Source organism: Ammodytes marinus (genome assembly GCF_949987685.1).
Source record: "Ammodytes marinus genome assembly, chromosome: 11".
Taxonomy (NCBI): domain Eukaryota; kingdom Metazoa; phylum Chordata; class Actinopteri; order Uranoscopiformes; family Ammodytidae; genus Ammodytes; species Ammodytes marinus.
This window is the reverse complement of record NC_137215.1, coordinates 21,466,047-21,484,086: the sequence shown is the minus strand read 5'-3', so window position 1 is coordinate 21,484,086 and position 18,040 is coordinate 21,466,047. Positions and strand designations below refer to the sequence as shown.

The following is an 18,040-nucleotide window of genomic DNA, read 5'->3' as shown; positions in this document are numbered from 1 at the left end:
CAAACTGAACTTAAGACAGCTTCAGCTTCAATCCTCTGAGGGCTCGTGCTCTTTTAGTGCCTCTTTTCTCAAATCCCCAATTTGGAGGCCTCAGCGACGCCGGGCACAGAGAACTAGAACTTGAGTGAGGGCCAATGAACGAAGGACAGGGAGAGGGGGGTGACAAGACAAGACAAAACAAATCACTCTGAACAAATCCTCAGTCTGATTCTCAAGGGCCGCTGGGATCGTCTGAGTTCTGGAGGGGGGGGGGGGGATCAGAGGAGTCATTTGGCTGAGGGTCTCCTTGCATTAGCGCCTTGGTTTGCTGGCCGATGGAGGCAGGATCCCAGGGGCCAGACAGACAGAGGGACCCGACGCAGGGCCCCGCTTCCTGTGTGTGCGGCGGGACAGGGTGTCTCTGCTGCCTCACTTTAAGCTGACCCTACGTCTGTGGCCTGCACTTAACACCGCAGATAACACAGGGCTTTATAGCACGGGGCTGGTGACAGACAGGAACAAACTGCCAGGCCCTGCTACTGGCAGCAGAGGCCAAGATTGGAGTTAGGGGTTCAGGGTGAGACACTTTCTAACGATGGGACCCCCCACCCCAAGCCGCACGCGTCCCATTAGATAGTCTTGGGGGGGTTGGGTGGCACCAAGGCTGCAGAGTATACCCACTGAAGTAGACGGTGAGGGCTATTAGACGGGCCGGCTAGGGGGGTAAATTCAGCTACTCTGGATCTTTAAGCAGGAAGCAGAAACTGGGGGAACGGCCGGGTTCAAAGACCTGCTAGCTATTAAGTGCCACATACAGTAGCTCAAAGAGGAGACCACATAGATAAAGAGGTGGAAATTGCTAAACATGCATCTGGTTTTTGTCTTTTCCTCTTTTTTTTAACAATCAAACGCCCTTAGGTCTTCCACTGGGCGTAAACATGTTCTTTGAAATTACTGAATATGTTAATAAGTAATTCTTTATTTTTCTAATATCAAAGTGTCATTTTTACTTATAAACTGTGTGCAGTTAAGCCCTAGTAGATGCACGTATGGTTTGCATGTGTTAATTATTTGTACTGCCTCATTATTTAGCCGATCTTTCAAGGGTCAAGATGTTACAGGAGACGCATGGTGCACAGTGTAGAAGAAGGGAATCAAACCTGGCTAATGTTTTTGCTTTTTTAACCTTAAATCTCAACTTGAGATCTCCTGTCCTTCACACTACTTTGCATGTTTAGTAAACAAGCAAAGCCAGCCTCATTAACAAGACCCCATGGCCCCCACTGACTCAAGACTGTTATCCCCTCCTATAGACACTAATGCACTTAATACAATCTTCACAATGGTCAACATTAACACAAACCCTTATCTGTCTGGAGACTGATCTTTTGAACATTTCCGATCACAATTGTACAGCTGCTTATTTTATATAACAAATCTTACACATATTTCACTTTTTATATTGTTCTATTTATGTTCTTTGACTTGTCTTCACTTATGTTTTCTTAGTTTATGTATATTGCATGTTAGTGTATCTTTATTGTGTGCGCCAGCAGACTACAGCAAATGAATTGTATGTGTGAACGTATCTGGCAAAAATCCTGATTATATTTATTCCTGGAGAACAAAAAGTGAATTTTAACTACACATTGTTCAACCAATCCAGTCCAATCCTTTCCAGTGCTGCACTTCAACATTTGTGTCAGGGTTTGCAAAGAAACATTTATGTGTAAGGTCAGTGTGTTCATCAGTGTGTGTTTGAGTCCTAGCTCAAATGTTTGTGCAGTGCATCTTGCTAAATGTATGTAAAAAATAAAAAAGACAATTTTAGTAGTCGTATTTTGCAGCCTTGCTTTGAAATAAATGGGTTTGAAAAAATCGTATTGGTAACAAAGATTTAAAAAAGCCCTGATTAGGAAAAAAAAAGGTTTGTTGTTGGGTCCCTGTTGGACACCCCATGGTGTACAGAGCCCATTAACACAGGCAATATATGTGTTTTTTGGTTTTCCAACCTTGACTGTGATGCATCAAAGAGCAAATTACAGCAGCACTGACTTACATTAGGTTGGACAAGCTCTGAAGGCACAATCTGTGCGTAAAGACAATGAATGCACAACAATAGAAAAAAAAATTCAAGTCAAATTGTCTCTGATTTATTATTGATAGTAATAAAGCATATTGCACTGGAGGACCTGACCAACCTCGACAGATACAGAGTCTCCTTTGAAAAATGTGTTATATATTAAATTAAATAAACACAGTGAGCATAGGGAGCCTGTAGTTGTAAAAGGAATCCAAATACACTCCGTACTTTGTTCAGTTCACCCCCAAGCATTATTTTCGGTTTATGGATTATTCAAACATCTACAGTTAGCCCACGTCATCCACTTCTGCATTGATAGAAAATAATTACTGTTAACATTGAAGAACTTCATCACGTGTGCGGGCCATGATCTAACAAAGCACTTTTCATGTCAAAAGCTGGGGGGTTTTCTACGTTGGCAAATGTTTAGGTAAATCACATATCAACCTGTGAAGTTTGATGACCTGTTTGCTGAAACGTTTTAAAAAGTAACATGAGAAAATCCTCTGAGGAAATCTGTTGTGCAAGTATTTTTTATTTTTCTTGACATTGTCATTTACTTAATATTTACTTCATATCGTATTCCTGAAGAGTTCTTGACTGAAAGAACCACCACCCATATTCGTTACGCAACAAGAAAATAAAAATGACATTCCACACCACTCATTAGAAAAAAAGAAGAAATTAACAAATATCAGTGCTGCCGACAGCCATTTGATGTTGATTTGTTCGCCAGCACCTTAGTTTAAAAAAAATATATATATTTTACTGTTTGTGTGAACACACCATTAGCTTCCCTATGTACTCGCTGTGTTAGATGTTTTACATAGTCCATTAAACTGAGGATAATGAGGAATATCAAAGGTGGGATAGTTCCGTGTGCAGTGTAGAGGGCATAAGACTGAGTCACATTGGCACCAGCGGTCTGTAAAGAAAATTCACACTTGGGTTAGGGCAGGTAAATGTCTCCAACTGTGGGACTCTACTGAGACAAGAAGTAGCATCAGCATGTCTCATGCCTGACATGCCTCGATTGGCTTTAGTGCAGTTCTCTGTTGAGCTCAACCTGCATTTAAGATTGTTTTTCACTGCTTTACATGAAATATACAATTTGTAAACATTTATGATGAAGGTAAGTGTCGTCCAATCCTGATGTTTGGGACTAACTTGAATCTGACATGACAGATTCAGTTGAACTATCTGGCAGGAGAGATCAAAAGAACAGCACACTTTGGTCCCAAAGACCAGGACTGAAAAGCATTGATGCAGCTCACAAGTGTGTGGTAACAGTTCCAATTCACATCAAAATAAATCAGCAGTACAAATAAAACTCTTCTGCCTGTGTATGCATCCTCACCAAGCCATTCATTTCAAAGGCATACCGCATTACTATTTATGATTGTTATTTATAAGATTCAAAGGATAATTTGGGTGATATTCTGTATTTTTCTTTTAGTTCCACTAATCCCAGAAATAAATTAAAAATACAATAACAATTGAAAAAAAATGTTCCGTGTATCCAAAGCCTGATGTATCCTACTACACAGACACTGTTTTCTATAAGTATGTAAACATTAAAAGCCTATATGAAAGTCACACTTTTTTCATAAAAATTAACATGACTGCCGTTCAGTTGGAAAAAAATACCTGGGGATAGCTAAAGGCAGAGTAGGGAGGTATTTAGTCCCACTTACACAGTGCAGGTTCTGGTCTTTTTATGGGATTTGTTGACTACATTAAAAATATGTAATATCACAAACCTTATCCTTTAATTATAGAGGAGATAATGTTTAAAAGAGACCACTACCACTCCAGTGTCAAAAGTATTTGTTCCAAAATCTGTAATTCTTTATAGTCAAATAAAAACACACAACCTGAAAAAACATCCCACATTTGAGCTCATCAAAGTCATTTTCCAGCTGCGTGGAGAGTGTGTCATTTTAGTTATAACAGCCCTTATGCATTTAGAACATCTTGCTCGTAGGGTGTAGCTTTGCTCGTAGTAGTATGTGAACTCACGTCCCAAGTCTCGGAGCGCTTTAGGATTGTCAGTAAGAGGAACAACTACATTATGCATACCAGCGATGCTCTCCCCCCACAACAACAGGCAAACCGAAGCAGGTGCAGTATGATTATGTGTAGATGGGACCACATGCTTACACACATACACGGTATATATTTGCATCGTGATTCCCTTCTAGTATTTGGCACTGAAAAACAAACTGCGGGGTCAAAGGCTGGGAAAGCTGTTGTGGGTGTGGTCGGGCAAGTCGCAATACCACAGACAACCACTAATACAAAAATCCCTGTGATTGTTTTTTTTTCTTTTTTTCCTGGGGGGGAGGAGGGATTAGAAGTATAAATGTATGGGGTGTCTTTTTAAAGATTCCACAAGACATGCTATCGAGGGAGGTAGATGGACTGCATTGGACAGACAGCTTGCTTCAGTCAAGTCATCTTTGAGACACTTGGGAGAAGTGGGGTGGGGGTGCAAGCCAAGTTATGACAAAGCAGTGCGGGGAAAAAATGTAAGCATTAAAAGCACGTCAACACCCCTAACACTCTTGTCCCCAACATTTGCATTGAACGCCAAAGTAATAAGTTAGCTTTGCCCACTCCATATACTGTGTACATAACGTAATATGCTGCAGATGGACATGGTAGTTTTACATGGTTTCTTGGGCGAGTTAGAGCTGCAAAGATATACAAACTCATGACCGTCTCAGTCTCTTTATTTGTGGAACAGAAGTTTGACGTTTGTCTCTTAGTGGAGGATGTGTTGAGGGTGACGTCAGGATGATGTCCTAAAATGAAGAGGTTAGCTCTCAGGACCTTTGGCTGAAGTTCTCATTGTCTCTCCCTGTGCTTAGGATTAGAAGTCTATGATTATCATAGGCTGATTGGATTTATTTATTTTTTCTTCTAGAGAGGCTAGAAAGAAGAGGAAAAAGGTGTCAAAAATGTGTGTATAACACGACCAGCGTCTGGAGCGGCAGGGGGGGGCGGGGGGGTTAAAACATCCTTCAACCTTGGGTCCAAGGAAGTCCACAGGCCGGGATGTTGTGGTCAGTGATGAGTTTTTACGCTTGGTGAATGTGGAAAAACAAAAAAAAGAGAGGAAAAAAATAGAAAAAAGAAAGAAACAGTCCACTGGAGCTCAGTCAATTAGAAAGATAAAAGCCTAGTGTCCTGAAACAGAGCGAGGTGTTTCTGCTTTTCCTGCTTCACATTCACTGTCAGCCATGGGAGGAGAAGATGGGCCTGCTGATGTTGCTGTTGGTTGTCATGGCTGCCAGTTCCCACCTGATGAGAACAAAGGGAAGAATCAGAGGCAAGAGAATCTTAGGGGACAAATCTCACACATTGTTGCCTTTTGGTTTTGTTCTGAAATATCCAAGATGCTAAAATATCAATGCTAGGGTAGACAGCAGAACCCACCCAAAACACACACACACACACACACACACACACACACACACACACACCCACACTGTTGTCCGAGTGAAGGGCTACGATGTGGACGAGGATGAGGGAAGACCCCGCTGTAACACGAGAACCAGGAGCAGGGGCTGACAACGGGCTCTAGTGCTGACCTGCTGACAGGTCAGGGGGTTGAGCTCCAGATTGTTATCACTGGCTCTGGTTTCACACTCACTCCCTCTCAATTGCTTTGTTCGTTTTTTTCGTTCTGCGCGCGCATGTGTGTGTTTAAGAGGGGAGATTGGCACCAGAGCTGGAGATGCCAGTGAGGGGCAAAAAAGGGAGTTGTGACCCCCACAGAAAAACCCCTCTGGAGGGTTAGAAACACAACTGCAGACACTGAAGTGGGGAGCATGCAAGGTGGCAGTGACAGTGCGAGAGAAATGAGAGGCTAAGAGGAGTAATTAGTCTCAAGTTCCATGGGGTCCATGTGTTTAAAAAAAAGGAGGAAAAGAAAATCACTTTGTGCAAGCCCTCCAATTGCCTAATGAGTCAAAGTCAATTCATTAGTGTTATTTGAGACATGGTTGTATGCTTGAAACTGAGGGTTTGTGTGAATTATTCTAAAGCATAATATTTTGTTCTACATTACCGGGGGAAATACACATATTTTAATTAGACCAGCCAATTCAAAACTACCAACTTAAAGATTTGAGACAAAAAGTGCAGTAAACACATTTTTTTAGATGTGATTTAAATGTGGCTTTATGACTTGTTATTACAGCTTCCCTACCCTGCCATTCAAACGTCACAACATATAACACTTTTGAGTCTCTTGCAAGTGTATGTTTCAAAATAGTCTTTAAACTTTTCACTATGTGTGGAAAATTATATTTTATTAATCAAATGCGTCATCCCGCTGGTTTCCTGGAGCAATGTCCCCCTACACTTATACTGCACCCCCACTACAGTGTTTTTAAAATCCCAAAAGGTGCTACACGTTCATTACCTGACGGCTTGCAACGGAGAACGGTAGTTCTTTGCATATATTCTAAATGATTTAATTGGATTTCATATATCTGTATGTAGGCACAGTTTAGGGGAAACTGTCTGTGCACACTATTAGCTCCAGCGGCCAATGAGAGGAAGTGATAGAAGAGGAAAGATGGCAGAAAGGCAATTTCTAAGAGTGAGCTACTGAGCCGGTGACTAATAATGGTACATCCTGTTTGGCCATGATGAAGCAGAACCATTAGTGCCATTAACCTATGTCATGAATTAAAAAAGTAGCACCTTGTCTATGCAATTATTTTTCCAGTTCTTTTGTGACGATAACGCAACAATGATTAGAGGGATGTAGGGATGTGAAAAATGAAAAAGCAGATCATTCACTATTTAAAATTTAAAGTTGTTTCAAGAGAAAGATTATTTTTTTCTGATGACAAAATAAATATATAATAATAATAATAATAATAATAATAATAATAATGGATTGGATTTATATAGCGCTTTTAATTCTATGTGACTCAAAGCGCTTACAGGGTTCCAGGTTCCATTCATTCACACACAGTCATACCGGTGGTGGTAAACTACCATAGTAGCCACAGCTGCCCTGGGGCAGACTGACAGAAGCGAGGCTGCCATTCAGCGCCATCGGCCCCTCCGACCACCACCTCAAACATACAGCAGTCATACACATTCACACGAGGCAAGGTGGGTGAAGTGTCTTGCCCAGGGACACAACGACCATGACACAAGTGGCCGGGCTGGGATCGAACCGCCAACCCTAGGATCATTGGCCAACCAGCTTAACCACCTGAGCCACGGTCGCCGTTAAGAGTGACATTCAGATCATACTCAGTGATCATACTCACTTGGCTTGCGTTAGGTTTGTAATTTGTACAAATAATTTTGCCTTTACCTCTAATTAATTGGTTCATCTTTAGTCTTTCCAGACAGCTGTTGTTCCAGAATAACACTTCTTTCATGCCATGAAAAGGTAGAAAGACAAAGTCCTCGTTCTATTTTGTTCTCTAATCCTCTGCATGCAGCACCTTTTGTGCAAATTGTAAATGCGTATGCAGAAAATACACAGGCCGAGAGCATTATCCTACCTATATGTTCCATCATAAATGCCTGATTTTTTTCATACAAAGACCTTCATCCTATTAGCTGGGAGATTATATACACAGTTTACTTGTCAGAACTTTAAGTAAAGTCAGACAAAAGCTTAGTAAGACTTAGCACTAGTTAAAAGGAGGATAATGAGTCATAATTTGCCTCTTTAAAAACAGCCTCATTATTGAAAGAGAGACAGAGAGGTGGCGACAATAGCAAGCTTAATACAAACAGCGTTAACAACAACATGACAATTATATGACTGAATGGCACTATTTTACAAAAACAGGATTCTTGGCTGACCTGATATCATGTGGGAGTCCTGACTGCTCCAGACTGTACTGAATTACAGCCAATTTGCATAACGTCTTCAAATTAGGGCCTGAAAAGAAGAGAAAAAAGTGCAATGAGTCATAGACCTATCACGGCCACTAATCATACTGAGCTAAAAATATCCACTTCCGCTGTGGGAATTCAAGATGGAGCCAGGCAGGTGAGATCTGAGAATCTGGTGGTGAAAGTGGTTAAAGATTTCCTGTTGTGTTTACACAGCATACCCCAGAAAAACAGCGCAAAAACAAACAAGACTGTTGGTCACATATGAGGACATGCAGGATGCTACTGTCTAGTACAGTCATATGAAAAAGTTTGGGAACCCCTCTCAGCCGGCATTATAATTGACTCTGCTTTCACAAAAAAAATATAAAAGTGCTATGTCTTTAATTTACCAGGAACAGTTAAGTACTGGGATGTTTTCCAAACAAAGATTTTTTGAAAAGCAGTATTTGGTTGTATGAAATAAAATAAAATGTGAAAAACTGGCTGTGCAAAAATATAGGAACCCTTGTGGTTTTGTTGATTTTAATGCCTGTAACAGCATGTAAAACTGATGACTTTAAACACAAAGTTGGTTGGATTATGTTGTTAAGCCTTGAACCTCATAGAAATGTCTGTTTAATCATGAGAAAATGTATTTTAGGTGCCTAAATGCAAGTTGCACTTCTCTTTGACTCTCTGCTGAAGTGAGACAGAATGGGATCATCAAAACAGCTCCCAAAAGATTGTTCATTGTCATGGTTTAGGGGAAGGCTACAAGAAGCTTTCCCAAAGGTTTCAATTGTCAATTTCTACTGTAAGGAACGTTGTCAGGGAATGGAAGGACACAGGCACAGTTGCAGTTAAACCCAGGTCTAGCAGACCAAGAAAAGTACAAGAGCGGCATATGCGGCGGATTGTGAGAATGGTTGCACACAACCCACAGATCACCTCCAAAGACCTGCAAGAACATCTGGCTGCAGATTGTGTATCTGTACATCATTCAACAATTCAGCGCAATTTGCACCAAAACATCTGCTTTTTATAAAGACCAAATAACTTAATTTTTGTCTCATAGCATTTTCTTCCAATATGAAGCTGACTTGTCTAAATGAGCTTTTGCATACTCCATGCAACTGTATCTGTGGCGTGGGCGCAGAAAGGGCTTCCTTCTCATCACCCGGCCATACAGATGTTTTGGTGCAAATTGCACTGAATTGTAGAACCATGTACAGATACACAATCTGCAGCCAGATGTTCTTGCAGGTCTTTGGAGGTGATCTTTGGGTTGTGTGCAACCATTCTCACAATACGCCGCATATGCTGCTCTTGTACTTTTCTTGGTCTGCTAGACCTGGGTTTAACTGCAACTGTGCCTGTGTCCTTCCATTCCCTGACAATGTTCCTTACAGTAGAAATTGACAATTGAAACCTTTGGGAAAGCTTCTTGTAGCCTTCCCCTAAACCATGACAATGAATAATCTTTGTTTTTAAGATCTTTTGGGAGCTGTTTTGATGATCGCATTCTGTCTCACTTCTGCAGAGAGTCAAAGAGAAGTGGAACTTGCATTTAGGCACCTAAAATACCTTTTATCATGATTAAACAGACCTTTATATGAGGTTCAAGGCTTAACAACATAATCCAACCAATTTTGTGTTTAAAGTCATCAGTTTTACATGCTGTTACATGCATTAAAATCAGCAACACCACAAGGGTACCCACATTTTTGCACAGCCAGTTTTTCACATTTTATTTAATTTCATAAAACTAAATACTTCTTTTCAAAATATCTTTGTTTGGAAAACATCCCAGTACTTAGCTGTTCCTTGTAAATTAAAGACATACCACTTTTATCTTTTTTGTGTGAAAGCAGAGTCAATTATAATGCCGGCTAAGAGGGGTTCCTAAACTTTTTCATATGACTGTATATCACCCTAGTACACAAATCAAATCATCTCATTATAAACTTCCCTTTTAATGAGTATTACAAATGCCTGCTCAATTACTATCCCTGACATGGGCTGCTACACCATATGTTCAGGGGTAAACACTGTGAAAGCACAGGGGACTGGCATGTGGAGGCGTATACCACAGGGGATGCCACTGGGTACTGCCAGTCCCACACACTCTCTGTGTAAATCCACCTACACAATCCCTAACTGTGACTTGACCACATTACCATGCAGGCAGGAAATGACTATATTTGGTCGTCCATGAAACAGAAATACACAAAGCAGAGCCAAGGCCAGGTGAGTAATTAAGCAGTGGTGTAAGGAGGCGAATAGGTCTTATAAAATGTATTAAGGAGACCACTGGGCATCTTATTCAACCAGGCCAGGCTTTTTAATAATACTTACTTTTTTTACATTTACAACGGCAACCTAGGGCGGTATATAGGGATTTATAAATCTGTTTGAAAGTCTGCATGTGCAAGGTTAGACACCTTCTTAACGACAGAGACACAAACAATGAAATGGTCACTTACTGAAGTCTAAGATATACAGGTCTGAATGATCCATGAGGTTAAATTCATCACCCATTCCTTGCTCTGGACAGGGGCTGCAAAGAGAGAGAAAAAAAAACAGTTTTTAAAAGATTAGTCAAATATATTGAGTTTTACAAGTGGTCAAAGTGTCGAACCAATACAGGAAGACAACAATAACTCTATAAATGTCGCGTCTGTTTCCATGAGCATGGGCCACACAGCATGCCACAGTTGTATTTGCTATTCTATTGTTTTAAGGTGGAGTCAGCGATTCTAGAGAAAGTTCTTGTCAAAATCAGTGAATATCTCCTCACGATCCACTACCTGTCCGTACTGTGTATGTGCTGAATAAAAAACCTGGTGTTAAGGCTCTGTAAATGGATCAGTCAACAAAGGTATGTAAACAAAGAAGTCCAACAGTAGCTAGCAACATGCCTGTTTACAGAGCCTAGCCTGTGTATGAACACTGTATTTTTTCCAGCACCCACACACAAAGTGCAGACAGGTATCACTGATTTTGACAACAAACATTCTACAGAATTCCCAACGATTAGTCTACCAGAGGCTCCCAATTATTTGCCTCGTCTTCCACCCTCTCACCATCTTTTTCTAATCACAAAGGTTTCATAATCACAGAGCCGCAGATTATTCTCAAATAAGAGCACTGCTGTAAACAGAGCGCTCTGCTCTCCTTATCACGGGCTGGCATGATTTAAGCCCACAGGAAGTACAGCGCTGCGGTGAGACGGCAGGCTGGCCCACGCTGATAGTCTCCCAGACCGTTGATATCATTGCACATCTGTTTCCTGCCACAGCTTAAAACACACACCTGTGATACACCTGGTATAACACATCTTAGACAAGCCTTGCTGGATCACAGCTCTCTTCAGTCATCATCTTTGTATCAATAATTCAATGAATTATGATACAGAACATGACTATAAGGAAGAATATTGTATAAATAGATACTGGCAGGAATAGGCTACAACATATGTAATGGAAGTAATGTTATAAGGAAGATTTAGTCCCGCAAGTCAGTGTATATTCTTGTAAATGCACTTGAAGCACATCATTGCTTTATATCCATAACAACGGTGCAGTGCACTATAAGACGTGTCCAGATTAGTAGATAAAAATGCACTTTACAATTTTACACTACCCAGAGGAGAGCTTCAGCCTAACAGGTGCATTTACTGAACAGTTTAGTGTCTATAAATGTCTATCAAGGAGAGCATCATAGGGATTGGTACTCGGGTGTTGGCCTGTTCCTTAAGAATAGCTTTCTGTTATCAAATGAACTGGGCAGTGACTGGCTCGAGTCCAACCACTATAGCCACATCAGACACCCCTACACCACAGTAGAGACAATCTGGCAGAAACTATTTGTTATGAGTTATTTGGAATAACATTTATTCAATTTCCCTTTTCCTTGAGTCTTTTTCCTTTTTTTCATTCTTGCCCCAAACCATTCTCTTGCTGAACATAATCTACTCTCTCCTTCACTGTCTCACCACCCCATCAATCTCTATTCCTCTTTCCCGCTGTCCTCTCCATCGTGTCTCCCTTTGCTGCGTGTTCAGGATGTTGTAAGGGTTTTACGTTGCTAATCTTCCCTAAACAAACATGGTAGTGGCTTAATGCGGCCAGGAGAGGTGCGGAGCACGAGCGCGCTCGTCCCAGGGGGCCAGCTGTGGAAGTCATTACGCCTCATGCCCCCCAGGAGGTGATCCACCCAGGCTTACAGCATGGGCCTTTATCAGAATACCTTCAACCACCCAAGGCCCTCTGTCATCATGAGACTGTCTACTCCTGGACCTGCTGTCCATTGACAATAGCAACATTATTGTGGAGGTTAAAATGGTGCTTTTCATTTATTGCTCATTAATTTCAAAATCCAGAGAATTAACATGTATGGGGACTTTATAATAGAGTATACATTAAAAAAAGATAAGAACTAAATTCCAGTAATCACAGTTTTAAAAAAAACCTTGTTCACCAAAACATCCTGTATAAACTACAAATACACTGAGACTTTCATGGTGGAATTGAACTGCATATGTTGAGAGGATATTTATCAGTTCAGTTTAGTCTAAACTATTCTGACACAACAAGCAAACAGTCTGCTGTTAGATGCTAATGCAAATGTTGCCTTTCATCACTGGCTCTAGTTGGTGCGTAACAATTTCACATAAAAAATTCTGCTTGTTGAATATCCTGACCTTTATTATCTTGCATGTATTTGATTTTATATCCTGTAAGCATGCAGGTTATACACTACCTGCTCATTGTGCAAAGTCAAACACTGCTATGCCACATTGCAGGAAGAACATTACATTGGTTGCATTAGATACAGTGAGTATATGTGTGGAATGGCACTAACATCAACAGTGTCCTTAAGTAATGGAAAAGTGGCATCTCTATCTTCTGAGCACACTGCAGTAGCTGTCAACTACTGTGCCATCAGCTCACATGAAGAGAAGGTATATAGGCCTTGGATGATGACGCGTGAAGGGGTGCAGATAAGAGGCTGCTTTAACTGGAGCAACAAGAGAGAAGAAGATTGTGTTCCTCTGGGGACGAGGGCTTTCTCGCATGCTCATGGATAATGTCGGCCCGGGTGTGAAATTCAGCAGAACATTAAGGAACGGTAATGCTTTATTGGTCACCGCAAAAGGGAAGAGGCTAAGGGGGATCGTAGAGGCAGAGGAAGAGGGGTGCTAAGATAGACTGGCAGTAGTTGGAAGCGGGAAAGTCACTTTATGTGGCATCCTGGTGTTTGATGGGGTCACTTTGTTACTTGATCGGCAAAGTAACACTATGTGTGAAAGTGCTCCTCCCCCCTACATCAGCAGTGGTTCCCAGTCTGAATGAGGCCTGAGTGATGCCGCTCCCCCACTAAGAAAACACTGGTTGCTGTTTCAAACAACACTCAATAAGGGTGGCTAATCACCCAATTGCCAGTCCCATTCTAGCAATGCACTGCCTGCTCCACCTCATTATGTTCCCAAACCTAGGTCCCGTAGGGATACAAGAAAGAGTTCAATACAGTCCTAAAAACTAATTAGGCGACAATTAGAGCCTGGAAACACTCCATATTGTATCAAGTTAATTGTCAATGTACTTTGCAAAATCCCTTTCAGAAACAGTGCATTGAAGAAACAATGAGGATTAGGCAAACTCCATCTCCATATGTAATACCTCTCCTTCCAAACACAAACACTGGTGTTAACAGTACATCTGGAACCCGAAAAATCATAGGCTTGTTTTTAGTGGCTTCATTGGCCGTATCCTCATTCTTGGGAGTGATATGATGTGCATCCCTTTCCTTTTCTCCACTTCCTATTGAACTTTGCGCCTTCAGAACCATCTTTCTCGCAGGAACTCATCGTGCGCTACAACTTCCTGCCGAGCACCTTATCAGGAGGGCCAGACATGGCCTTTACTGGACTGTTAATTCAGGTATTGGGTCTAAAGTTTCTTCAACAAATCCAATAGACTCGGTTATCACAGATGGATAGATTCCTGTCCCATTTCTTTCTTGACTTAATCTCGCCTGTCTCACCTCGTCTTACCCAGCTATCTGTGCCCCCTCCTGGGCGGTGGCTGGACAGTGGATTAAGACTTGTAGCTGCCCAGACCTAAGCCCCATGCAGAGGGTGAGACACAAACTCCAGCTGGCTCCCAAAGAGAGACGCCTGGCTTCAGATTAGGCAGAGGAGATGCCAGCCGCTAGCGAAGACTGCTTCTCGAATTGCAAACCCTAGACCTTGGACAAAATGAGATTGGATTTGGTAGTAATGCTGAGGAAAAACTGGCCCTATATAAATCTCAAGCAAATATAAATGTAGTCCCTTTAATCAGGGGGGTTGTTATCAACATTGTTGCCGTACAAAATGAGTAAGAGGACATTAAACAGTGTTTCAGGACCTTGAACACAGCTGGTGAACATACAGGGGAAGTTTAGAGGGCTTGTCAAATGCTCCTTTATAGATTTTGGAAAAATGGGTTACTTCCTCTTTAGATACAATCTGAAGATTTGCCTCAAGGCCAGCCACCTAAGAGGAGACACAACAAAAAAACTGACCAACATACAGTGGCACTGGCAACAGACCATAGGTTTAATTCAAGTATTTTTTATGATTTTTGTCCAAGGTTTATTCATAAAACAGCTACGTCTGCAGGCCAAGTGATAACCTCTTCACATCCTGCTCCTTTACTATTGCTACAAGTGTTTCCACTCATGTAAGTTGGACAATTCTCTTTCACTAACAAAAGCCCTGTAGTGTTTAATAGAAGTCTATTTCACTGCCCAACAGAGCTGTTTAGAACATACATGGGCTGACTTTGAACAAATAGCTTCATATTGTGTGAAATCAGTGGGCTGGTGTGCTCCACCTGTTGTTGTTTTTACTTTGTCTTCATAGCCTGGCATTGGTCACATGTGAACAAAAACCTGTCAAGAGGTGGTCTGTGGTGAAAGTAGTAAATCACAAGCTAAACTACTACTATTTAGATGTGTAAATGTATGTGGACAACAGCATGACAAAGCTGCACCTATGCTGGCTGTTTATTTGTGCTGCCGTGTAACACTCAACCCTATGACACCATAATGTATACAGCTTGTTAGTGGGTTAAAGAGGGTTAAGATGCAGATGAAATACTATCATGGGCTTGTCTTTGAAGAGTAAATCACTGTGTTGCCTTGCTGCCCCGAGGTCCTGTCCCGCCACGTGCGCGATGCCCCATATCCTGTCGGGGTCACCTCCACTGTTTGACAGGTTTTATCTCTGCCATACTAACACACACACACATACACGCAGACAATTAATAAAGGAAACTTCTGCAGCCTACCCTTTGACACCGAAGGCCAAACGGCAACATGTGTGTGGCATCAAAATCTATGGTGTGTTGATAGGCGTGCTTCCTTGGAGCCATGTTTCACTCTGGCAGGTCTTGATACATTATAGGGTGCAGAAGGGTGCAGGCCAGGCAGTGTGATATTTAGATTTAAAAATTAACAAAAATCACAACAGAAAGATTGAGTAATTGTCCAATGTCTGTGAAAAAATTATGTGTTTGAGATTTAGTTGGGCCTAAGTCCCCAGTTGTGTTTAGTCTAACATTTGAACTGTCAGGTTCAACAGTGATAACAAGCTACACTTTGGCCAGCTGGACTATCATAACAGCAGCCCTTTCAGCTATTGATAAGGTGCAAAATGGCCTTGTAGGTGATATCGAGGCACCAGGCTTTTGACCCTCCTGATTTACTAAACAAAATCACCGGACTCTGCAGAAGCTCTCTGGCTCAGCAACTTGCTGTGTTGAAGTGACCAGTCAAATTCCACGCAGATTAAATATCACTGTGAGGTTTTGGTGGGATTAAACAAGAGGTTTTCGGGGCTGGGATGTTTTGGCTACCAGTGAGATTACCTGCCATGTTAGTCTTCCTCTTGCTTAGGGTTTATAGCAGCCGCACTCTACCTACCTGAAAGCTGGAATTGGTGGTAAAACCAGTGTTGGGAACGTTACTTTAAAAAAGTAATTAGTTATAGTTACTCACTACTTGCTCCAAAAAGTAACTGAGTTAGTAACTGAATTACTTTATAATAGAAGTAACTTGTTATTTACCAGGGAAAGTAACTATTTGCGTTACTGTAAAAAAAAGTTGCAATATTTCAAAGAATTTGGATTTTTCTGAGCAGTTTTCACAAGTCAGTTGAAATGAGTACAACAGACAAGTAGCCTACAAGTAGGCCTACTTGTAGGCTACATAACCTTCGATATTTATTGCACATCAACAGACAGCAAGATAAGAGGTTTATCCTGCACTTATAATAGAGATCGGGAAACTCCAAGCACAAGGGCGAGGCAAACAAACTCAGGGAAAGCACGTTTCAACCGTGGATTGATAGGTGGTTACTGCGGCAACTTGCACGCTCACACAACAGAGAGAGAAAGAAAAAGGCGCTCCGGCTGACTGACGTCACGGCCACCAACTGACAGTTATAATGTCATCCACACTGAATAAAAAACATCTTAAAACACTATAAGAAATAACAATTGCTTATCTTGTTATTAACACACCGGTCTTGTCACTAGCAGTTTGTGTAGTATATATGGAGCCAGGGTTGCATTCAGATTACAGTTTATTCAATCAATTCATAGCACCGCATTTAACGTTCAGTAACGATAACAACGTTGTAACGACGGAAACAGTAATTAGTTAGATTACCCCGTTACTGAAAAAAGAACGGTGTTAGGTAACGCCGTTATTTTAAACGCTGGGTAAGACAACTGGCAAATAAAATCAGTTTGAATTCTACATTGAAAATGGAATAGAAGTTTATAGACAAATAAAATTTAATCTCATATTAAGCATTTGGCACCTATTTGAACATGGGTTATGACAGAAACGACAGAAAAAAAAGACATTTAAAAATGTACATTGTTTTGCTGCTACTGTGTTAGACCTGCGTCAGCATGCCTTTCATCTTCATTAAAAGTGCCTGTGCATATTTCCCAATGGGACACATGCGTTAACGCTGGCAGAGCAAAGTAAGCATGTGCACCGCTCTTGACGTCAGCTCAACAAGAGGAGCTGTGAGTCATTAAGTCAAGACGATACAGACGCGGGGACATGCAAACACACACAAGTGGCACACTATGCTGGAAATAGAGAGAATGATGGAACAGATCTTCAATCCTTCTGGCCTCTTTACTGAGCAGAAGCCAGTGCAAAATCTCAGCGTTGTCACACAGCGACTTCTGCAAATTGACTTATATTCTGAACCAGGGGAAATGAATCATGGGCTTTGGGATATTTTAAGACTTTTCTAAATCCAAACATAGTTTCTCATCATATATTAGGGGAAGCATTCATTTAGGTTTCAACTATAATGGAGCCTGACAGATCATAGTGACATTAGAGTGTCCTCGCCAGCATGCTCCCAAAACTAGCGACAGTCAATATCATCCAACTGTGGAGCCACAGAAATGTCAAAATCATTTGGAGGCCTCTCGTTCTCCTACTTTTCTTGATTAATAGATGTTAAGAGGTTATTAAATTATATATCAATTTACAAAACCAGGACAGAGTACTATGTGTTGCCACAAGCTTAATTGCATTTCTTTTTTAGCATTTAACATTCAGTGGATGTTAGCTCGACACAATTCTAACAGTTTAATTATTAATCATTGTCATTTTGCCAAGACGTGGTACACTAAGATAAGTGCAGTTATAAACAGTAACATCTCTAACTATAAGACTCAATACACTTTACCTGGGCCTGCAATATAAGTGATGACATCAAAGAGACTCATTCATCGCTTCAAGACACTTTGGCATTGCAAGACCTACACTGACAGCCACTGGTCCCCACTTCTCCAAGGGAAAGGCAATTAAAACCCCTTTGAAGGACACTCATTATCAGCAGTCCACATAAAGGAGCTAGAGGGTTTAAAAGGCACAACTTTTCAATTCTACAAACAATGGGTATGATTTCTAATTCAACATTTACCAAAACGACAAAAAAGAAAGCATCCAATCACAACACTTGGAGGCACCAACACCTTTCACGGCAAAAATATATTCCCTAAATGATGCAATGATGGACTGAATGCACATTGTCGTGTCCAACTA

At 41.2% G+C, this 18,040-nt stretch overlaps 1 protein-coding gene across 1 annotated transcript in view; it reads right to left on the bottom strand.

The window, feature by feature from the left end:
* Positions 1-2,157: 2,157 nt before the first annotated feature.
* klhdc3 (kelch domain containing 3) overlaps positions 2,158-18,040 on the bottom strand; it is a 28,213-nt gene continuing 12,330 nt past the window's right edge. The window contains exons 9-11 of the mRNA XM_080036530.1: positions 10,402-10,475; positions 7,904-7,982; positions 2,158-5,365 (exon numbers count right to left, since the gene is read on the bottom strand). Of these exons, the coding sequence (XP_079892656.1) occupies positions 5,299-5,365; positions 7,904-7,982; positions 10,402-10,475 (220 nt within the window). The 3' untranslated portion in view covers positions 2,158-5,298. The remainder of the gene's footprint in view (positions 5,366-7,903; positions 7,983-10,401; positions 10,476-18,040) is intronic.